Genomic DNA, 24,028 nt, shown 5'->3' on the forward strand with positions numbered 1-24,028 from the left:
GGGGAAGGGAGTTCCACTAGTGATAATGATGATGATGAAGAAGAAGATGATCATGAATTTGATTAATAGAATGCCTAATGTTGTTCAAGATAGGAGAATGGCAGTCAAGAATGGCTTCCTCAAGGCTCAACTTGGTAGGATTGGACTCTTATAGAGCTAATTATGGATCTCAGCTGATTTCATAGTGATATATATATATATATATATATATATATATATATATATATATATATATATATATATATATATATATATATGAATATGATGTTTTGATGTCTGCCAAAAATGCCCCTCTGGGGTCAACTATAAGGCACAATCTTAACTTTTTGTAATTCTAAGATTAAAAAAAAGAGATTTTACATAAAAATAACATAACATATTTATCATTGTAATTTTTATTGTAGTACACTTTTCATCCAAATATTAAGCCCTTCTCCACATATGTCATTGTGATTCACATTTGAGTTAAAAAAAATAAAAATACAAAAACATAAATCACCCATAAGATTTTTAGTGCCATTATTAGTTTATAAAGGCAATATTGTATAAGCTGCATATGTTAAAGTAAAATTTTACATAGATAAATACAAAAATCACTGATTTCAAAGATATATACATGTGTAATTTTCTTAATTAAAAAAAATGAGGTCGGAATCATTTGTTTTCGGGAATTCCGAAAAGAAAGAAATGTTCCACAACAACACAATTTGTTTTTAAAGAAAAGGAGAATTAAGACAGAAAATATTTTGGTTCTTCACTTATTTTTAGTTGTTAATTGATTAGGACCACGCAGTCTTCTTGCTTTGAGATGAAAAGTTTGATTAATGATCCAATTAATTAACTTTAATGCACATAAAGTGGACCACAAAACCATCTTTGGAATGCCCAAAATGTACTTGTTTTGTTGCCTTTTTCTTCTCGCAACTTTTAGTTTGATAGGTGGCAATGCAGAAGGCATCAAAAGGAAGCGCATCCACTCACTTGGAATTCCATGCATGCAATCCAAACTGTGGGCAGATGGGGCACAACCTGGTGGTTTTCTTTCATCTTCCAATGGACTACTAATTCTTCTACCACCACTACTACTACTACTACGTTGGTATAACAAATCCATTAGATCATAGATTTAGAGACTAATCAACAGTAGCTTTTGTACTAATGATTCCATAGTCTTTGTAGATCAAATCTAACTCTGGTTTTGGTTTTGGAAACGGAGGATCGTCTTTTGGTGGTGGTGAATCGACTTGTCTATTTAAATAGATCTTGATGAGTTCAGATTTAGAGAGAGTGGCTTACTATGATCACAAGTATCATGAATCTTAACGTATATGGCATAAAAGCTAGAACTTGGCTTAGTAATAGCACTTATTTCAGGTCATTGGATCATAGAGTATTCGATATCATTAGCACTAGAGATGTGAAGAGAGAGAGAGAGAGAGATGAATAGAAGTTCCTATCTTCAGCAAAAAGAGGTCACAAATAAAGCTCGATAAAAAGTTGGGACAGAATGCCTCAAACCTCCAAATGTATAGACAACTCAAAGATATTGTTTATATCAGTAAATGCAAGCTCCTAAGAACATTAGGCTACTCCAGAGGACACTGAGGCAACACTTATATGGAATAAGTTGGGTTATGAGATGTTGCAACTTTTATTATTACTAAGCTGCGCAAAATTTAGAAGTCATTACAGAATCTTGCATCTGACTGCAAGATATTGTTCCTACACTTATTTTAGCCGAATCTATAATGCAGATTGAAATATCATCTCGGCGAGTTCCTGCATCGAAAAGGTATTAGACAATCACATTTTAGATTCAACATAAGAGAGCTAAATGTGACATTGAAGAGAGACATTCGGATAGTTACAGATACCTGTTTCCCAGATGGAACAGAAGGCTCACCCCATTCCATGACCTTCTTCTCAAGTGTCTCGAAATCTGCTTTCCCAGCCTGATCATAGAAATAAAAATCAAAACCATAGATTTAAGAGTTGTTGGATAATCTCATGCAGTAGATTGGTTTTGCCTGTACACGAAAAGACATGTATAAAACACACCTCAATTAGAGCACCAATCTCTGTGTCAAAGCTTTGGTAGCGTTTCCGAACAAGCTCGGCCAGGGAACCATCCTAAGATTAGGGAAGAACCCTTCTCAGTATACCGCAAGTGATCCTCCTTATGTTAAAATTCTTAGATTACCTCGGTTAGTTTCGCAACATTTCGCAGTCCACGGGCTAATGTGTCCATTCCAGAAATATGAGCAATGAACAGGTCCTCAACATCGGTGCTCTCTCTCCGCCTAAAACCAAGGAAAAAACAACAAGCTCAAATATCTCTCTTTCTAAACACAGTGATACAGTAAATAACATCATGGTTATGCCAAACGGATAGGCTATCAATCATCAAAGTTTAACTATAAGGGGCAAGAGAAACAGAGTTTCTCAAAGCCAGTAGCAACATGCAATGGTTGCCTTCATATAGGCTATCAATCATCAAAATCAAATAGTAAAGATTGAATCAAACAGATGAAGTATAAGGGGCAAGAAAAACAGACAGCTTTGCATCAAAGTTGAATCCACCAGGTGCAATTCCTCCCTATCAACACAAACAAAACAATGGAAGACTCAATATTAATTGGTAAAGATGTAGAAGTGCACTACTCCCTGGCATATACTACAACTAACAAAACAGTCATACTAAACTTACATTTCTGACAACACTTAACATAACTAGGGTTGCTTCTCCAATATCTGTAAGGAACTGATCTGTGTCCCAACCTGTGTCCAAGAGGAAGCATCAAACGTCATTGATAAATTTTCCAGCAACCAAGAAATAATGAAGAAATCTGCAGCATTATGTGCCTTTAAGTTATAGGTGCACATACCAATCTGGGGATCACCAGTATTCGCATCAATATTTCCAAGCAAACCATTTATCCGTGCAGTTTCAAGCTCATGATGACAGCTACAAGAAATAGTAGATATATCATAATTTTCATATGAATACCATCATAGGTCAGCTTGAGCTGAACTCATAGCAAAAGGGACTTACCTATGACCAGATAAAGTAGCATGGTTACATTCAATATTCAACTTGAACTCTCCTGCACCAATGAGATAACAGGATAAAGTCATCAGCAACTTCATAATGAAAAGAAGTTATTGAAAACAAATACAAGTATAAATCAATTGAAAACAATAGACAAAATATTCACACTATAAACTATGGCATCATGTAGAAAGATTTCTTAGTGCAGTTCTCAAACAAGATAGAGACAGTTGCAATTTTCTGTGGTAGGATCAAATGACAAAACGAAGGAAAATGATAGTGCTCTAAAAAACTATCATGGGCTGTCTTCACACGTGATAAAGAATATACACAATATGGAAATCAACCCAAAATCTATTAGGCACTTATATGTTATAGCCATTATATTTTGTGTTCATCAACATAGAAATACATGTATACAGGATGGTGGACACACACAAGCAGTCAGTCATGATAATTTGAACCTACCATGTTGGGAGAGAGACAGAGATTGGACGAGCAAAGGGAGCATAATTATCCTTTTCACAAGCAGAGCCCCAATTTCATTGTCAAGCATTTTTCTTTTACTTTATCAAAGTCTTCGACACGTGGCCAAGGAGGCAAGTATAACGTGGGTAAGCAAGAAATTATGGTGGTTGAGAAACTACATTTCACCTACTTGTTCTTCTTTAAAATTCCAATATTCATGAATGAATAAACTCATTTTACAAGACTACTTGTATGAGTGCTAGTATTAATGCCTTCTTCTAACTTAGTTGGATATGCTATTAGCAAATTACATGTTCCCATCAATAAAATAAAAACACCCTTTAGATTTGAATTGCCCAAAGTCACAATTATTGACCTGGAAGCAGCTTCAAGGGCTAGATATTGTCCAAAGTCACTAATAAATGTTGCTGGATAATTTATAAGTGCAGCCATAATATTTAAAACCCATAGGAGTGTAGCAGTAGACTGCTAGAAATCAGTGACTTGGCCTAAGCCTGGGGCGATGATAAGTATGCCAACAGTTCCGTTAATAATGACAACTTTTGTGCACAAGTGAAAAAGGGTAAATACTATCCACTCCTCATGGTAATGGTAACAAGAGAATAGCTAATCAATCCATGCATAATATGCATATAAGACTAAAGAAGAATGAGAAACACAGGTTCGGGAAAATCTTTGTTAAAGGTACTTAGACACAAGAAAGATTATTTGAATTAAAAATTACCAAACATCACAAAATTGTTCATTAGCATCACATTCTACAAAACCAAAAGTACTATTGCCCAACTTATGTGATTATCAAGATACATGAAGGGCCAGCAAAGTACCTAAAAGGCCATACTTTTGAAGAAAAGCATAGGCAGTTGCAGCATCCCAGTCATATCTGATGTAACAAAAAACATATTAGAATAGATAGAACCTAATGAACATTAAATGATACCATACTGCTATACATACTGGTGTTTTGTCGGTTCTTGCGGTTTAGGTTCTATTAGAAGAGTTCCTGGAACATAGCACAAAAAATCATGATTATATTTTACAACTTCAAATGCTCAAAATTCTCTAGCAATTGATTTAATAAATGCAAGCAAATAATATGAATAAGCATGCAAAGAACACAATTAGATTTAGTTGTTCGTGCGGATGAACTGAAGTAAATGAAAAGAGGAAGATATTATTTAGTAATCAACTTTACAAGAAAATATGCAAAATCCATTTCTGAGAATTCTATGACTTGTCAGCTAATGGGACTACATGTTCAATAGACTTATGTTAGTGAACATGGACTGAGAGATAGAAAGACAAACAGTACCATTGAACCCAATCTTCTTTTTATAATCAGCAGCAGCTTTAAGAAATCTTGCCTGAAAAAGAGAAAACCTTATTTTTAATGTAAAAATAAGAAATAACATGCATAGAGAGTTGAATGCCTTTAGAACAGACGTTAGAAAAAAATGCTGTTAGAAGAAAGACTATCCTAGAGCAGGTTAAATTATTTTATAGGTACCAATTCATACCAAGTGATCAAGCTCTCTTTGCATATCAGTGTTTAGAAGAGATTGATACCCTTCACGCCCACCCCAAAAAACATAGTTCTCTCCGCCTAGATAATGTGTCACCTGCAATTATAAACACAAATTTAGCAGACACTCAAAACTAAAGGCTTATCATCTATCCAAAAATCTCACCTCCATGGCCTTCTTGACCTGAGCAGCTGCATAAGCATAAACTCCAACCTCTGAGCTGCAAAACCAAAGTGAAACTTGTTTAAGTAACAATCACCTTGAAGAGATAATACAAATTGTTATTCTAAAAAAGGAATACCTAGTAGCAGCTCCATGCATGTAGCGTGGATGAAAGAAAAGCTGAGCTGTACCCCACAATAGTTTGATTTTATTCCCCTCCTATAAAACATATTTCATTCATCGCAGATAGATTAATAACATTATTCTGGTCTATTTCCATAATAAGTGTAACTAAAAAATAAATCAAATTACTCCATTTTAGAAGTGTCACTGGTGTTTTATGATGTGTACAAATGATAATGCAGTATTATCACCTGAAGTTCCTTTGCAAGAGCTACAACTTCATCCAAGTTTGCATTTGTCTCCTATAAAGAAAGTCACTTGACATGCATTAGGTTAAGTGAAAAACATAAGAACTTTTACATACTTCTGATGTGGTTAAACACAAAAAGTTTCAGATCAACAAGATAAATGGGCAGGCATTAGCATTTTTGAAGGATGAGTAGTATTTGTGTATGGCAATTTTACCACCACTCCTGAGAAGCAAATATAACATGACCCTTGCAATTAATTGGATCATTAAAATTTAAGACTAATATCAGCATATGTAAGAGTTGAATCTAAATATAGATAACCAAAAAGACAGAAAACTATGGACATTATTTAACATACCACGAGTGTTTTACCATCTGGGGCTATATCTCTGTCATGAAAGCACCATCTTTCAACTCCAAGCTTGTCCATGAACTCAAAGTGTGCTCTCACTGCAATTAGTCATAACATAAGTATCTTAACTTTGCTCTGACTGACTAGCTGGAATTGCATTATCTTACTTCTTCTTTTGGCCATAGCCAATGAATTTGTACCATCCTCCCATGGCCATGATTTTGTTGGCGCACCAAAAGGATCAGCACCAGTCCCACGAAAGGTGTGCCAAAAGGCAACACTAAATCGAAACCAATCCTATATTACCAAGAAAAAAACATTAGCATCAAGAATAAAAGAACAAAAAAGAAAAGGATGACTGGTCCTAAAAAGAAGCAACCCAACATACCTTCATTTTCTTTCCAAGTATCTCTTCCTCAGCATTATACCACTTATAAGAAAGTGGATTTTTGCTTGTCGGGCCCTAGTGTCACAAGATAAAGAAGAAAAAAGCATGAAAATATGTTAGCTAACCAACCCAATAGCAAAGAGAAAATAATGCTCCAGTTACAAAATAAACTCGATCCTCCAACATATGCTACTAAACTAAAACAATGGTCATAATGTACATTACTTCATATTTGATTTTTGATATGCCTGGGAAGAACTCCCCTTTCCAACCATCGGAAGAACCACCATCACACTTAGCCTCAAGATTGGCCGCGCATGTTTGCGGACCTTCTGCATTCTGCAAGTAGATTTTATTTAAACTTCCATCAAGAAACAATTTTGAACATACGGTCAAAATGTATAGGACTACTCACAACAGTTGATACAACCAAGGCCAAGAGGAACAACAGCAGTATCATCTTAAACTTCATAGCGAACAAAACTTTCTGAGGATGGAAATGAAAGAATTAGTAGAAATTAAGAAATAAAACTAGTTGAATTGCTATAATGCAAATGAATTCTTCACTCTGTTGAAAAGACCAAACTGAAGTATTAAATAGGTCCTTAGTAAAAAAAAAAGAAAGGAGACAGCTCGTCTACAGTTTTGTTTGCAAACCACAGAAAAATAATGTTATTTGACGTTCTCAAACCACATCTTCAACAAAAATAGGTTAATGCTACCAAAAATCACAGTGGAACATAACAAGAACACAACCTCATCTGGAAACAACGAACCAAATTCTTTATTTCTTCTAAGGAAATCAAACTCTTAATTAAATGCACAGATGTAATGCTATCTTATATTACACGTACAAGGCATTTAAGTAAAATGTAGACATAGAACCACAAATCAAGAAACCAATGACACACAGTTCGAGTCCTTCAAATGGTCGATCAACCAACGTAGACAGCCTACGCTATTTTATCTTAATGTTTCATCCAGAATAGAAAACTAACTGAGGATAATACCATTCAAACCAATTCCTCAAAAGATCTACCTAAAAGTTGCATTTTTACCAGTCCTAACTAAAAAAAATCGCATCTTTCTTCTCTCTTTCTATCTCCTAGAACCGACAAAAAGAGATCCGAAGATGAAGCGAAGGAAAACCCCGAGATCATAACAGATAGAAAAGGAAGAAAAACATACGAAAAAAAGTGATTATTACGAAAAAATTAAGAGGAAGAAGCGAAGGATCATGGATTTACTAGTCAAAACCCTCGCGACTCCACCGATCTAACGTGCCTTCAACTGTGGACGGTGATTTCGGCGTTGATTTATTGACCCGGGGAGAGTGAACCCACGAGATCACCCATCATTTACGAGAAGTAGGAATCTTATCCAATCCCAGAAGTAGAGCCGGTCGAGTCTCTACTTCTTTTTTGCCGTCCATCACGGAAGATCTCCAAATCAACCGTTCAATATCAAAAAACACATGAACATACCAGATCGTAAAATTAGAAATATACGGTTTAGATCTCAATTGTAAAATTTCACCGATGCAATCCTCCTATACACGAGATCCAGTCCATCTTCATGGAACCTACCATCTTCTCGCTTTTTCCTGTGGATTCGGATCCGGATCCGCTGTACAGAGGAATCCCTGCATGAAACGTATACGTCCTTTCGTGGAACGAAATCAATGCACGATAACAAACGGACGGAGAACGATCCCGTTCGGTGCACTGAAGGAAATAGCGAATCCTCATCCTCATCCTTGTTTATCCGACACGTCAATCCAACATAAATCAACACGAAAATTCAAAATTGAATGCAGGACGCTAATAAGTGAATCAAATAGATAAGAGATCGGATTCAAAGAATCGAGACGATCGATCCTATCAATGCATTGGATATGGGCTTTTGTGGATAATATTTTAATCATGTAATGCTTTACATGGATTAGTGTTATTATAAATTTTGATTGTCTGATATATCAATGATTGATCAAACAAATTTGTAGAGACAAATCTAAACAAACCAATACATGATTTGGATTTGAGTTGAGAAGGTAAGTTAAACACATGCGTCTCAATATACCTACTGTTGATGTTGTTAGTGATTGGGTTAAAGATTAAGGCTAGTTTAACTAATGTCATCAAGAATGTATCGCCCTCCATAATTTTTTCCATCATTGTGGTGAGTAATCTTCCATCCTAAGCTTGTTTAGATTTGTATCCACAAATTTTAATTTAACATATATGCCTCTCCAAATATTAAAATACTTCCTATATAATCTTAGTGTAAGGGTCATTTTTACATAACCACCATGTTAAAGATTTGTAATAATAGGAAAGAAATTTTACACAATATGAATATCACTAACTAACAATCAAAACTAATGCTACTATATATATATATATATATATATATATATATATATATATATATATATATATATATATATATATGTATATATATATATATATATGTATATATATATATATATGTATATATATATGTATATATATATATATGTATATATATATATATACATATATATATATACGTATTATATTTGTGTGAGTATACATATATACGTAAAATTTTTCTTTCTTTTTTGTATATGCTATGTTGTAGACTTATGCTTGCTAAAGAAGTCATATATGAGGTATTTATTATTAATTATCTTATGATGATGAATTTAAAATATGATATATATGACATGATGTATACTGAGTGACTACTCATTATAGATTTTATTTTATAGATAAGGATACTAACACCCTACTCAAGTGATTGAATAGAAAATTGAACACATGCAAGCTCATGTGTTTGTATAAATTTTGTAGACATTTAAAGACTTTGCATAAAAATAACTGAATATGAAAAATAGAAAAGACCCTTTGTATTCTCATAATCATAAAAGCTTTTAAAAGGATTGTATGTACAATTTTAAGTCTCAACGAATAATAGATTATATGAAATTTGTGCAAGGTTTTAGTATCTATAGAAGTAATCATGTGGAGGACTCTTAATATATATAATATTATTCTTTACCCATACAACACTAACGGTGTAAGTCCTTTTAAATACATCATATATATTTTACATTTAGTTTACTTATATTCGAATTGCATCATAGAAGAAAAAACATATTGATATAAAATATTGAAACCGACATTTTAGTGGAGCTGATGAGCAGAGATAATTGATATCATGCTCGAGCCCAGTTGACTCACGGATCAGAAAAAAAAAATTGATTTTCAGATACCATAATTAGATTTTAATTCTAGAGTAATAGGATATCATAATTTATGTACATATTATTTTATAAACAAATAAAATTGAACTTTTAATTGTCATACTCCAATTTTTTTTGTTTTTGTTATAATAAAATTTATTGTTATTGGTATGTACATAAGTCTTATATCTAATTTAGCAAAATAAGTCTGTTTATAGTTTCTCATTTTGATTGTTTAATGTGGATATTGATTTGGAGTTAATGGAGAATTTAATTCATATTTATCTTAGAGTGATATGGTGTGAAATAAAAGAACTCTAAATTGAAACCTTGTAATATTATGTCTAGGGTATATTCAACAAGATTCCTCAAATATTTTAGTTTGGATTCAAAGGATTTGATTAACTAATAAATTTATTGTGAGCACAATTGAGATGTTGAAGATCTAACTTGTGGCATTTGAAATTGTGGTTAAATCATTGGGATGATTATGTGCTCCCTTTGACTATCTATAGGTACGATCATATAATATTGAATCTAGAAAATAATCGATAACGATCGATTTAATTAACTTTGTAAGACTAAGTAGATTAGTTGATAGTAGGGTATCGATTGTCATATTATTCAAATGATGATGAGATCACACATTGCTAAGGTTTTGATAGTTTTGGTTACTTGCTCATTCTATAACATTTAAAAAGCATAGGAAAAATTAGGTTAAAGATATATATACCTGCATGATGTGGATATTGGTGTTTAATGGGTTTTATGTTCTTACAATTGTTCCAATATTTCCTTTCCTAGGATGTTGCATCCAAAGTTTCAGCTAGTCTTCTGAAATTTTCCAAGGAAAGCTTCTGATTATACATTTAATTGTATCTACTCAATCCATAAAATTAAGGATAGTGACACACTAAATACAATAAGGTTCTTTTGCTGTTAGATTGGACCCTTTTGAATTAGTTTAAGTGGTTAATTAATAGAGATACTCTCTATGTAGTTGATTCCATCATCGTCGTCATCATCATTATTATATCTATCTAATCATTCACCATCGAATTTATTTATTTATTTATTTTGTTCATAAGCCTAAAGTCCAACTTATCGTAAATATAAATTATATCTAATAAAAAAATTTCCTGAAGGGATAATCGACTGAATCATTTGTTTAAAATATTTAAATTGAAATTGATGATAGTTGACACTTTTTTCCTCACTTTTTAATGCATAATTAAGTCATAATATTACACTTATTTTTGCCGACAAGCACTTAGCACTGTATCTCTACATGCTCATAAACAAGTGAAAGTGAGTTGCTTGTAGAGAGAGTTTCAAGAAAAAGAGAAGCTTCAAAGAATGCTACTCCCTATGTATGTACACCTTAAAGGCACCTAAAGATTAACAATGAGGAAAGCACCTAAAGATTAAACAATGAGTTTGAATCGTTTGTTTAAAATGTTTAAATCGAAATTGATGATAGTTGACTCATATAATCTTTATAAGTCAGATTCATGTTTTTTTTCTCACTTTTTAATATATAATTAAGTCATAATATTACACTTATTTTTGCCGACAAAGCACTTAGCACTACATCTCTACATGCTCATAAACAAGTGAAAGTGAGTGGCCTGTAGAGTTACAAGAAAAAGAGAAGCTTCAAAGAATGCTACTCCCTATGTATACCTTAAAGGCACCTAAAGAAAAAGAGAAGCTTCAAAGAATGCTACTCCCTATCTATGTATACCATATAGGCATCCATAAGAGAGAAGAAAAAAAAGAGTACATGTCCTTCTCAACATGCTCACATGATGATGCCCATATGCACTTAACATTATTAATCCATACAATATGTTTGGTTGTATGAATAAGTACTTCCTTCGGTCTTCATTGTTGGTCAGCCACTCTTCCATAAATGACTATGAAATATCTCTCAGAGGTAATCTTGTGTTAGCTTTATAGAATAAGAGAGTTTAGCTCTACAGGCATCCCAAACATGACACTGTTTATTTGGTTTAGCTATAATTCTTTGCTTAAGTGAGTCACCTCATATGGACAAAGGTACGAAGGACAAGTTGATGAACCTCCATTGTTCAGCCACAACATGTTGACATTATGTCTCGGGATGCTTTGTTAACATTGTATAGCTTGGATTAATTCTTTTCTATTTACATATGATTTGATGACAATAATGATATTATTATTCTCTCAATGGATCCTTTTTTTCGATCATCGATATGTTATGTAAAGAATCTTTTCTACAACTATATTAATAAACATTTACAAATCAAAGTTTTGTCGGACTAAATTAAATCATAAAGAAGATGCAATAGAGACTAAATTAAAAGAAGTGGAGCTGATCTACTACGTAGTCGGTTTTGTCGTATTAACATAGATCATAGAGTGATCAGCATGCATGAGAGATTACGATTCATGAAGATACGAGTTTTCTTTTCTTGCACTTCAGATTGTTTGTATTAATCTCAAAAATTTTGTGGTATTAAACCTAATAAAGTAGAAGCATGAATGTAATCTACTACGTACTTGTCGTCCTTTGCATGCTTCATCTAACCTTTGCGAGATTATCCAACTCAAATTAATGCGATGATGTGCCTAACCCACTTCGTATCACAAGGCTATTATAAGCAGCTCCAATCCTTCACCTCTCCTAGTGCTGCACACCTGTCTTGTGCCTGCTTCGGCCTCTGTTCTTGACCTGAGCATGCTCATAAAGATTGCTGCAGTGGAAGGAAGAAGATATGGTTTACATATTCATCGGTTGAGCTCCCAAATTCAAAAGCCACACTCGATCCGAGATCTAGTTTATGGGGGTCGGGGGGCCGCGGGGGGCGGTGTTCGTCCTTAGTGCCCCTCCTACATGGAGCTTCAATGGCGGCTTAGAGTTGACGAGGTTTCGCCATTGGCTCGGGGAGGAGAGCACCAATCATGGCGTCACAACGAGGAAGAGGTGTGACGGTCGGGCCATGAAAATGCTTTGAGACTCGTGGAGAGGTAGAATCTCTCTCTCTCTCTCTCTCTGTGTTCATGTGATGATGATGCATGACGTTTCCATAACGCCGAGGAAGAACTCCATGCGTTCACGTACTTTTGGGGTTAAATCTATCTACATTTGTGTAACAAAAATCATGATTCGTTTGTTTTGGATGGATGTTTACTTCCTTTCTATATCTATATCTATGTCCAAGTTTTCATATCCAAGAAATATCTATATCTATGCAACTTGTGTGACGGAGTTGGGTGTCTCATGCCTTAGGCAAATTAAAATAATATTAAACCTAATTTTAGAAGGTTAAATTGATGAAGCTCTTCTTTTTCTTATGGAAAATCTTCAAATTTTTTGTGCAATAAGAAAGAGTTTATGCTGTTTCTAGGTAGCATTTGATTCAACCAGTATGAAGGACAGGTAAGCTGATCAGGCCACTAATCATGTCCAAGATTTGTGCCAACAATATGGATCTCACAATTAATTATCACACTAATCATGTCCATGGCTGCCTTTACAAGCTATATATAAACAGAGCCAGGTGATGCTGCTGAGCTGCATTCAAGCTTCCTCTGTTCTCTAACTTGAAGAGCAGGAGAAGTGAAGTGACTCCTCCTCTTGCCTTAAAGATGCTGGTCATCACCATTGTGAACCCTTTTGCTACAGCAGCTGGCCTCTTAGGTGCTGCCTCTTCCTCTTCCTCATCCTTCAGCTGCTGCTGCTCTGGCTACTGCCACCAAAGAATCTTTTGTTTTATTTGCCAGAATGCATTCTATGATTTGCAAGCTTAAAGTGCCAACTTTTTAATCTCACTTTATGATGTCAGTAACCTCTTCTTATATATTTGAGAGCAGAAAAGTAATATTACGCAGTCTCTAGGCTTTATCTTCATGCAAATGTAATGTAAAGTTATCAAAATGTTTTATATCATCCTCAAGATTTCTTTGATGTGATTGACATGCTGATCAACATGAGAAAAGGAATGACCTTTTTCTTTTGTTTCTGTTCTCCTTCCACAGGTAACATCATATCATTTCTGGTGGTTTTGGCCCCTGTGTAAGCTGCTCTCAACATTTATGTTCTTGATTCATAGATAGTTTCTGCAAACACATTTGAAGTTTCAGAGCTGCACACTCCAAATCGAACTCAATCATCAACCCCTCCACTGCTCACTTATACTACTTTTTAATATTTCTTTTCTAGGAACAATGCATTAATCCTTTCTTTCTGGCTTTGTTGATGTTGGTGAAGGCCAACATTTTACAGGATCTACAAGAAGAAATCAACAGAGTCATTTGATTCAGTGCCATATGTGGTGGCCTTGTTCAGTGCCATGCTGTGGGTTTTCTATGGGCTCCTCACTCTAGATGTGCTGCTGCTCACCATCAACACTGGAGCTTGCATAATTGAAATGATCTATCTCACAATATACCTAATCTATGCTTCCAAGAAACCCAGGGTAATCTTTTTCTGTCTCACATATACGCCTGGCACATGACACACAGCTATGTATCTTCACAGGCAGTCTTTCTATGCTCCTCACACAATGATTGATCTAAAGTAGATGCAGATTCTGTCTGCAACTGGACCCAAAATATATGCTTCTAAATAACAAAAAGAAAAAATTTCAAGTTATCCAAATATAAATAGGAAAAAAAATGGAAGTAGGAAAGATTAGTATCTCCACTCTCTTAATATCACAAACGCCAATTTTAATTGGATAATCATTCTCCTTAATTGACTACATAACATCACTATGGCTAATGCAGTCAATTGCTTCAATTTTGCTTTGTATAGTTACCTACCAATAAACAGGAATTGAATTCTTTCTGAATCAGTTCTTTAGAAGTAAAGCAAACATGTTTGATCACTGAACAAAAACATCTTATTTTCCTTCTTCTATACAGGCTTTCACACTGAAGTTAATATCCTTGGTCAATGTGGGGATCTATGGATCTTTAGTCCTCTTCACCACCCTATTTGTCAAGGGAAAAAGGCGAATCGATGTTACTGGATGGATATGTGCCTCCTTTGCAGTCAGCGTATTCGCGGCTCCTCTGAGCATTATAGTAAGCTGAGATTCAACTAAATGCAGCAAAATTATAAGTGACTTTTCTAAAAAAGACCACAGAAATGAATAGAACAGAAAAAAATTGATCCAAAACACCGATAATATCAGCTTAAAACTTATAATTATGACTTTATACAGAATATAAAGTGCTGAAAAATCATGCCCATATATACATTATATATATGACAAAGTAGGTGATTTGTGCTAGCTTTCTTCCGGATTTCTAGCTGAACATGATACAAGTTTCATTTGATTTCTGAGGTTAGATTAGTTCTTCAAACTTTCTATATATTTTAGATCGATGAGTGCTACTTCTTCAAACTTATAGAAGTAGCATGCAAAGCCCAGCATCGCTCATGAGCAGGCTAATGCAGTATGACAAACAACGGTATGTGAAGACTCATTGACATGGCATTTGATGTCCTGCAGAGGCTGGTGATACGAACTAAAAGCGTGGAGTACATGCCATTCTCACTCTCCTTCTTCCTCACGCTATCTGCAGTTGCATGGTTCAGCTACGGAATTCTTCTGGGCGATCTATTCGTAGCAGTGAGTTCCTACCTCTTACTCAATCACTGGTCGAATCAGCTCACCGTTTAATATCCTCAACCTTGTTTCAGCTTCCAAACGTTGTGGGCTTCATGTTCGGCATCGCCCAAATCATCATCTACTTCATGTACGTCAACTCTAAGAAGGCCGAAACAAAGCCAAAACTCAACGCAGAGGCCATGCCTGCAGCAGCAACACTGGACTCTGTCGTTGAACTCCCGGAGAAGAAGGGCGTTCCACAGCCGGTGGTCTGCGAGTTCACATCGGTGATTGAAGTGTAGCGTTACGGGAGATTATGTAGTTTATTTCCATTGGCAGACGCATTTCATATATTTGTGTCTCTTTGTCTACTGGGTAGAATAAAAGATCTATCTACGTGGTATTGTCGTAGCTTTGAATTCCTCAATGAACCTTCGTATGTGCTGGTTATCAAATGGAAGCTTAGAGGCGGTTCGTTGTCTTGTAATGCACATGAGAAGCGTCAAACAGACAGCGCACGCATCTCGAGGCACACGTGATCCACGTAGATCTTGTGCATCATGCAAAGCCTGGCCCACGTGGGGTGCGATCGTCATAGCGGATTCGGGTTCGTCAAACTGACTTAAACGAAATGCGGGACCCGTCCGTAGAAGCCTCTATCAACGCGTGATGGTGACGCGGGTAAGTCACAAAAGGGTATGGGTAAGAGATTTCTTTTCTTTTGTTAGCACGCTTATGGTGGAAATTTCGCATCTTCGAAAGATTAGAAAAAGGATTCTTTTTACGCATACTCGGGTTCGGACGCACCCACTCGTCATCTCTCAAGCCTTTTAACGCGCACCTTTTTCTTTTTCTATTATGTAAAGCCTGCTTTTGGAGCTAATCGCAGCCGTCGATTTACGGGGACCATCCTATCGTGATCCGAGCCCGCACCAGAGAATCCGCCGGGGTACCAACGTGTTCGTCTCCCATTGGCTGCCCCACACCGTCACGCGTCCCGCGTCCGTACCTGCCACTGCGGTGCCATTCGAACATCTCAAGCGACGAAAATACCCCCAACAGTTCCCCAAACGACTGGCCTGCCACTCCACCACCTCCTGGCCCAAATTACCAGAACGCCACTGACGAGCTCGCACCCGCCGACACACCTCCCCGTCGCGTGGCACCTCCGATCCGCTGTTTCGCTTCAATCAGGACCGATCAGTGAAAAGAGATTCCACAATGGACGCGTGTCCTTCCAACAAGACGATTCTCTAGCGGCACGCATCGGTGCCGGACGGCAGTGGGTCCCCAAAATGCCTTTTGTTACCCGTTCTCCACGTACTCTTGTATAATAACTGGGCTTGTGAAGGTGGGGCCCACATGTATGGGCTATCTTCGACTCTACCGATATAGCGGGTAACTGAGCGGGGACGCCGTGTATGAGCATGGAAAGCGTTGCTGTTCCTTTGAGTGATGATTTCGTAATTCCAGGATGATTCACAGTGGCAGAATCGGGAATGAGGGTTTTAAGTTATTTATTAAGGGGACAATTAATAAATACGACGACCTTTTTCTTGGGCATGTATATAAACCGAAACGCACCCAGAAAAAGACCGGGGAGAGAGAGATCGGAGGTAAGCAGAGCATCGAGAACAGGGCGTAGAAAGGCGAGAGAGAGAGAGAGAGAGGAGGGCCGAAGAGAGGATTGAGCAGAAGGATAGTAGCGATCCGATCAGAATCGACACCGAGGTTCGAGTTCCTCCCGCTTCTCCGAATCCAGCCCGATCGCGCCACTGTAGAACGTTCCGGAACGTTCCAGAAACCCCTCTCCCCCGCCGGCCCCCACCACCGCCGGCGATTCACGTTTATGGAGCTGTATGGACGTGGCCCCGCGCCGGGTGGCGCTCGCCCCGACCCGGACACCGGCCTCGAAGGTAAACTATTTGGTTCGTTTGTCATTATTCCCCTTTCTTCTGTATTGTCGGGTTGATTGGCTTTCAGGTTCCTGGCGTGAGTTTGCGATGAAAATTAGGATGATGGAAAGATTAATTATTTGTGCCTTTTATGTGCTGATAGAGTCCATGTGGAGATTGGGCTTAGGCAGTGGCGGCGGTAGTGGCGGCACTCTGCAGTACCCGGAGAGGCCCGGAGAGCTGGATTGTGCCTATTACATGCGTACCGGAACGTGCAGCTACGGGGAGAAGTGCCGCTACAATCACCCCCGCGACCGTGGAGCAGTAAGGGCTTTGTCAAAGTTTGATTTGCACTGCTTCCAGTAGGGTTAACTCTGCCCATTTAGGTTTTGTGCCTTGTCTGCTGCTAATGTATGTGATTTTGTTGCTTACATTTGAAGTGGTTAGTGGCTTTGGTTAAGAATGACTATATGGTGCCAAGTTCATAATTTTAACTAGATAATTTTCCAAGGTGTGAATTTTATGTCCTTGGTTGACATGACCCATATGCACTAGTCTCGGTAAATTTGACCTATCTTTTACTGTTTTTAGATGACCGGAGCAGGAAGGACTGGAGCTATGGAGTATCCAGAGCGAGTCGATCAGCCTGTGTGCGAGGTATTTTACCTTATCTAGCATAGTTTTTGGTCAAAGTAGAGGGGGTTACATGAATTGATATTAAGTGCAAGAATATGCAGAATGAGGATTTTGAACTGAATTTTAAGCATCAGGGAATTTGTCTGGCTGGAGGTCTACAATTTTATTTTGTTAATATTAATGATATAATTTTTTTTTCCATAGTTCTATATGAGGACTGGGAATTGCAAATTTGGTTCTACTTGCAAGTATCACCACCCTAGACAAGGAGGTGGATCTGCACAGCCAGTCTCACTAAATTATTGTGGATATCCATTACGACCGGTTAGACTTTCTGTTCTAGATATTCTTAATATATTCACTTCATTTATAGTTAATTATCACATATTTTTATGATTTATCTGCCTTGAGGTTGCTACTAATGTTTGTGTAACTGTTGAACTGCAGGGGGAAAAAGAGTGTGCCTACTACATGAAGACTGGTCAGTGCAAGTTTGGTTTTACCTGTAAATTCCATCACCCACAACCTGGTGGGTCTTCTGTGCCCTCTCCTGCATCAGCATTTTATCCAACGGTGCAGCATCCATCGGTTCCTCCACCTCATCAGTATCCACCTTATGCTGGCTGGCAAGTTGCGAGACCTTCAGTGCTCCCTGGATCATATTTGCAAGGGTCTTATGCTCCAATGCTGCTCTCTCCTGGAGTCGTTCCAGTCCAGGGCTGGAACCCTTATACGGTTTGTAGAACTATTAGTGCTTTAAAGACCATAATATCAGAGGACACGAGTTTAACTTCAGATGTTTTATTTTTTGGCATTTACATGCAAGCCAGGGACCTGTAAACTCCAGTGTGTCACCTGCTGGTCAACAAACAGTTCAACCAGGACCAATCTATGGGGTACAGAACCAGGCGTCTTCAACCAATCCAGCTTTGGCTGGAGCACAAACACCTACTTTGTCACCTGCTGGAACTTTGACTGCTAGCCAGAGGGAAAACAAATTTCCTGAGAGACCTGGCCAACCTGAATGCCAGTTCTACATGAAGACGGGGGATTGTAAATATGGAGCCATGTGTAAATACCATCATCCACCAGATTGGAGAATCCCAAGGATGAATGTTGTTCTTAGTGCTCTAGGTCTCCCCCTTCGACCGGTACTCATCTTCACTTCTTACATTTTTCATATCATGAAATATAGCAAGTTGATCTGTGACTTTCTTAATCCTGTAACTTTTGATGGGTTACTTCTTGAACATTAAAGTCAATAACAGTTGTGTGTGCTATAACTGTTAATACAACAACAGTTATATGGATCTTCCAACTATTTTCATATCATGAAATATAGTCATAGTGTTCCAACTATTTGGAGTCAGTTATATGGATCTTCTCCCATCATTGAAATATAGTCATTGCAGACTCTGTTGTCAGATGAAGACTCAAAACATTGAAATTTTTTAATTCTTAGCATGCCAAATTTATATTGACATTTTATATAGATTCCATCTTCTAGGGCTGTCGTTAGTTAAAATGAATAACCTATAGTACTGCATTTTAGAACTAAGGTAGCATTATTTAGAGGCCTATTCAGAGGGATTATAATTCTGATTGCAAATTTGAGGGGAAACAATTTTGCAGGTTTTGTAGTTTAATATCTAAACCATGATTTTGTTCAGAGACATGGATGAAGTATTGATGTAGGATAAATTCAATAAGTAAGCATTTTAAAGTAAGCTTAGTCTACTAGTATTAGAGCAGTTTCAAGAAGTAAAACCAGTGAAAGAGTTTAATGGTGTATACACAAAAAATGAGGATCAATCAATTAACACTGAGACTTCTTATAAAGGCAAATAAAAACTTACAATGACATCTAGTTTGTTCCAGATAAAACTGACAAATTTGTCAAAACTGACTGGAAAAGAAATGGCCAGATTTTTGGATCTTTTAATTGAATCTAATTTTTTCCAGTTCAAGTATTTTGTTAATTATGATTTTTTTCACTGATGATTTTCCTAGAGGATATTTGAGTTACTTCAGGAATATTTTATCATCCAGCAATGATCTTATGTAATTGTTGAATAGGTTATATTAATTTTTAGGTACTTCTCACTTTAGTTTACTTAAGTGCATAACTTGGCTTGAAAAGAGGTTAACTTCATTGATATTTGTGACAAATTATTGAAACAATTCATAGAATGCCTTGAAGGCCAATTTAATTTCCACATGCAATATGTTACTAGTTCCATACAGGTAGATGAAGAGAACATCAAGAAGGTCAAGAGAATCCACTCCATCCTTGTGTTATTAAAAGGCATAGACTAGCAGCACCAATTTTAAGCTGGCTTTCATATGAATTGATCGCTTGATTCTCCATTTGGGGTATGCATCTGCATATGACCTCAGTTTGATAGGTGCGATATTGGGTAGCCCTATATGTCTTATGCATCAAATCACAAGTGAGTTGAGTAATACCATGAATCAAATGGTTCCATAATGACTGTCATGACTAAAAAGTACTGGTCCGATCCCATATCGGTATTTTTTTTATTTTTCCTAGAATTACATGATGGTATATCATAGTATTGACATGCTGCATTCTAACACTTGCCAGTATGATCAAGTGATCATGATCTAATTAGTTTTTCTCTTAATCTCCATCTGAAGTAGCAGAAATGACGGTGGCAAGGGCCTATACATAGAGATGCTGCTATCCATGAGTTGCCTGTGCTTTCAGACATTGTCGCTAGCATACCTGAATGACATTGAGACCAATGTTATTAGATATGTCACAGGCTGGGGCCATGGCAAGTCTTGCCATCCCTAGCAACCTGAAGAGTGGTGTCCTCCCCATTGCAAATACCAGTTAAGACCAACTGTAGCCAGGAGCCATTAACTCTTTCTGATGGATTGGGTACAAGAGAAAGACACTGAGGGAGTGAACAGAGTGATCCATAAATTTCCCATATTTACATAAATACTACTTCCTGTACTGTTGGTGGTGACATTCTCTAAAGGGTTTCCTGGTTGATCTCTCAGCCGTTAAATCAAAATCTGAAGTTACAATATATATGCATGCTAATGAGTGGGAAAGTAAATTTTGCAGCATAATCTTGTAAATATGTGTTGTAATTCCCAGTATCTTCTTTTTGATGGCCACAGTAATTCTACTACACATCTAAATCACATAGTTCTCTCAAATGAATTTATATAAAATACAGGAGGAAAGAGAGGTTCAAGAGGATGAAAAAAATCCTAGGACGATGAAATTGCATTACTTCTGATAGTATGTTATGGTTGTACTAGGACAACATAATCTTGACTACTTGAATCAGGCCTTCTCTGTCATAAGCTTCTATGTTGTCTATAGTATTCTGTATTTCATAATAGTCTCATAAATGATAGAACGTGTAACAAGGCAGTACAAATTTGATTACCAAAGCAGGATTTGAAGTGTTGAAAGGAAATATTGACATAGATTCAATGGACCACACGATAGCGTAAAACATTATATAAGTATAAATTGGCTTGATAATCTGTTGAAAATAATGTATTTATATGCTTAAAGATGGAGTGTTTGTTTCTTTGATATATAATTTGCTTAATTGAGTAACTAAGCTATCAGTTTACATTTTTGTGTTGTCTTATCAATTTCACTTATTTCTCCCTGAGAATTAATATTCTTTTTAATCTGGATCTGGTGACAGGGAGCTCAACCTTGCACTTACTACATGCAGCACGGATTATGCAAATTTGGACAGACATGCAAATTTGACCATCCGATTTCAACTGTGAGCTACAGTTCTTCTGCATCTTCTCTCTCTGACATGCCAGTTCCTTACCCTATTGGATTTTCAGTAGCCACCTTGGCCCCCTCCTCATCATCCTCAGAGCTACGGCCCGAATTCATTTCTATCAAAGAGCGTTTCTTTTAGGATCCCAACTGAGAACCGATCTAGCAGCTCCATTGGTTCAATCTTTTCAAATAAGGGTTTTCTTCCCCACTCACTCATTCAACCTCAAAATTCTGCATCAAGTAGTATCAACAGCAGCCCAATTCTTGTTCATGTTATCTCTAGTTCAAGATGAGAACATCTGAATTGATTGGTTAGATTTTTGTTCAAGGTAAAACTGAAGCAACTCATTCTTCATTGCTCTTGACATGAGTGGTGTATCCCACTTTTGAGCACTCCTCTTGTTCACAGTCTACCTTAGCTCAAGTTTATACACAATAAAGTATGGTCAACATAGAATGCAAAAACCTAAAAAGTTTGATGTTTCATCTCCTTAATAAATAGAGTTATTCAGCAAAATTGAGAAGCCAAATAGATCTGCCTACTTTATCAGTATCAGCTTTGATAACTTCAGATCAAAATGGATACCAGGTTCATGGCTCATCTCCTCCACCACTTCGCTTCACTTCAATTTATAATCTCATCTCTTCCGCCTTACATTGTATAGTTCTCTGGAGAGCAGGCTACCGGATTCTGGTCTTCAAAACTAATCTGTATTCGTAAAGGCTGCTGGAGTTTTTCATCAAGCAATCGTCCAATTTGTTGTACTTGTACCTTTTCGTAGTTCTTCCAAGCAGAATATTAGAGATCAAATGTTCTTTATGATCGCAACATCTTGAGACAAGGTACATTACCATAATGAGATACTGGTCACTTTAATTTAATTGTTTTCATTGGAAAAATTCACAGCCTTTTCAGTTAATTTTGATCTGAAGTATTTTTATTAGCAGTATTTAAATAATTTATGTCCGGACTTATATTCAGCCATTTTTCTCCCTCTATTTTTACATCTGTGATTCAACATTAATTGCTTTATGATGTAGTCTTAAAGGACCTAATTGGTTCTTGATATTTCACTAAAACATCTATGACTGTAGAATTGTCCTGTTTTAGATGTTATGTTTGTTTAATTTACTTGTGTTATATCTCATGGCTATCTTACTATTATTTATCCATCGAATAGACTTTTTATCATTTATCCTGAACGCCGGCTTTTAGATTTTCTTACTCATGTGAATGTTACATTTAATGCATGCTTGTCTATAATTGCAGTTTGTTCCTAATTCACTTGCAAGGATAGCTGATTCATATAACATCGTCTAAATTTAACAAACTTAAAGAGGTTCTCACTAGATGATGACCAGGTTGTGTCTGTACCATTAGATCTTTTGTTCTGTTTCAACTTCAGGTTACTAACTTAGAAAATAATTGACAGACAAATTTGAAGTCTTACATAAAAGCAAGGTTTCAAACATAGACTGATACTGGTTCATTAAGATCTTAATTTAGATTTCATTGTGTCCTAAGTCACCACAATATGACAACTTTGTGGCAACTTGGGAGACAATGGAATGTGAACAGAGGTGTACAGGTCGTGTGAAGAAAAAGAATGCAAGTTGTAGAGTTACCCTTAGAATCTCTACACCTCTAGAAGTTATCCTATTGTCAATTGTTATAACAACAAAAGAAGTGCATTTTCCAAGTGATGGTAAAGCATCTCTTGTGAACTTTTAACTTTGTGTGTTCATTCCCATATCACACATTATGTAGGTATCTCATAATGTGTTTTCCTATTCCTCTTCTGCTACATGTCCTACTCCAAATCAAACACTTGGACATTGTGTTCTTATCAACTTCTCTTGTCTAAATCTATGCAACACTATCATATGAAACCAATGAAGAAAGATTAGATTAAGAGTCATTTGGGACAAAAATAAATAAATAAATAAATTGCACTGCCTCAGAATGATTGCTATATGCTAATTTTGTAGGGGCATTCCATTGTATTAAATTATAAAGATCCATGTGGTGCATACTCTCAGCCTGTCCCATGAGTGATGGACAGTACATTAAACCTTGCTACTTGCTATATGTAAGATGTGGAGATTGACTATGATCTGAAACATCATTAAAAGAATGACTTTGAAATGTGCTCCTGATAAAATTTTATACAGGTGCTGAGTGCTGGCTGTCATAATCCTTGTAGTTCCACATGGAATAGGCAACTATTATCCAATACTTAATTGGGTGATTTTCCTATAAAAGCCTCCTTTTGTTTTTATCTTGTTCTAAAAGGCACCTCTTATTTTGATTTTTCTCAAACACTAGGGTTAGGATTGATCAATATACATATTTTTAATCCATCAAGTGGAAAGATTACTTTCTTGTAAGAACTCTGATTGCTTAGGTCGCAAAGAGAATCTTATCATAACACCAATATTGACTCTCTACCTTGAAGAAGGGCACAATATAAAATAGCATTCTTGGAAGCAACTAGACGCCCATTGCATTGGTGTTATCATCCAAATATATGATCGTCTCAGGGGAGAATA

General features: G+C 36.5%; 2 protein-coding genes and 1 pseudogene across 4 annotated transcripts; 2 read left to right on the forward strand and 1 right to left on the reverse strand.

The window, feature by feature from the left end:
• Positions 1-1,486: 1,486 nt before the first annotated feature.
• On the reverse strand, positions 1,487-7,713 carry LOC103977712 (xylose isomerase). Of its 3 annotated transcripts, none has more exons than XM_009393300.3 (21): positions 7,585-7,713; positions 6,753-6,824; positions 6,563-6,676; positions 6,338-6,412; positions 6,117-6,246; positions 5,956-6,047; positions 5,598-5,648; positions 5,363-5,442; positions 5,227-5,281; positions 5,056-5,157; positions 4,851-4,902; positions 4,496-4,541; positions 4,366-4,421; positions 3,053-3,104; positions 2,886-2,965; positions 2,708-2,778; positions 2,556-2,596; positions 2,201-2,300; positions 2,059-2,130; positions 1,875-1,952; positions 1,487-1,779 (listed from the first exon to the last, which is right to left on the reverse strand). In XM_009393300.3, exons 2-21 carry the CDS (start codon positions 6,807-6,809, stop codon positions 1,744-1,746), a joined length of 1,440 nt encoding a protein of 479 aa, XP_009391575.2. In that variant the 5' UTR covers positions 6,810-6,824; positions 7,585-7,713; the 3' UTR covers positions 1,487-1,743. The 3 variants fall into 3 exon arrangements, with proteins under 3 accessions (XP_009391575.2, XP_064954751.1, XP_064954752.1); XM_065098679.1 differs by lacking the exon at positions 7,585-7,713 and adding an exon at positions 7,396-7,453; XM_065098680.1 differs by lacking the exon at positions 7,585-7,713 and adding an exon at positions 7,377-7,420.
• Positions 7,714-13,113: 5,400 nt separating this feature from the next.
• LOC103977713 (bidirectional sugar transporter SWEET14) lies at positions 13,114-15,582 on the forward strand. The gene is made up of 6 exons (XM_009393301.3): positions 13,114-13,242; positions 13,581-13,617; positions 13,813-14,020; positions 14,469-14,630; positions 15,062-15,181; positions 15,253-15,582. Exons 1-6 carry the CDS (start codon positions 13,191-13,193, stop codon positions 15,460-15,462), a joined length of 789 nt encoding a protein of 262 aa, XP_009391576.1. The 5' UTR covers positions 13,114-13,190; the 3' UTR covers positions 15,463-15,582.
• Positions 15,583-16,807: 1,225 nt separating this feature from the next.
• On the forward strand, positions 16,808-21,914 carry LOC135607129 (zinc finger CCCH domain-containing protein 6-like; annotated as a pseudogene).
• The last annotated feature ends 2,114 nt before the right edge of the window (positions 21,915-24,028 follow it).

The sequence above is a fragment of the Musa acuminata genome, chromosome BXJ2-3 (genome assembly GCF_036884655.1).
Source record: "Musa acuminata AAA Group cultivar baxijiao chromosome BXJ2-3, Cavendish_Baxijiao_AAA, whole genome shotgun sequence".
Taxonomy (NCBI): domain Eukaryota; kingdom Viridiplantae; phylum Streptophyta; class Magnoliopsida; order Zingiberales; family Musaceae; genus Musa; species Musa acuminata.

Coding starts and splice junctions, on each gene's coding strand:
- LOC103977712 (XM_009393300.3), bottom strand. CDS start 6,809: ATGAAGTTTAAGATGATACTGCTGTTGTTCCTCTTGGCCTTGGTTGTA. Junction 6,247..6,337: donor TACTTGGAAAGAAAATGAAG/GTATGTTGGGTT, acceptor TTGGTAATATAG/GATTGGTTTCGATTTAGTGT. Junction 1,953..2,058: donor AGATTGGTGCTCTAATTGAG/GTGTGTTTTATA, acceptor TTCTATGATCAG/GCTGGGAAAGCAGATTTCGA.
- LOC103977713 (XM_009393301.3), top strand. CDS start 13,191: ATGCTGGTCATCACCATTGTGAACCCTTTTGCTACAGCAGCTGGCCTC. Junction 14,021..14,468: donor ATGCTTCCAAGAAACCCAGG/GTAATCTTTTTC, acceptor TCTTCTATACAG/GCTTTCACACTGAAGTTAAT. Junction 14,631..15,061: donor CGGCTCCTCTGAGCATTATA/GTAAGCTGAGAT, acceptor GATGTCCTGCAG/AGGCTGGTGATACGAACTAA.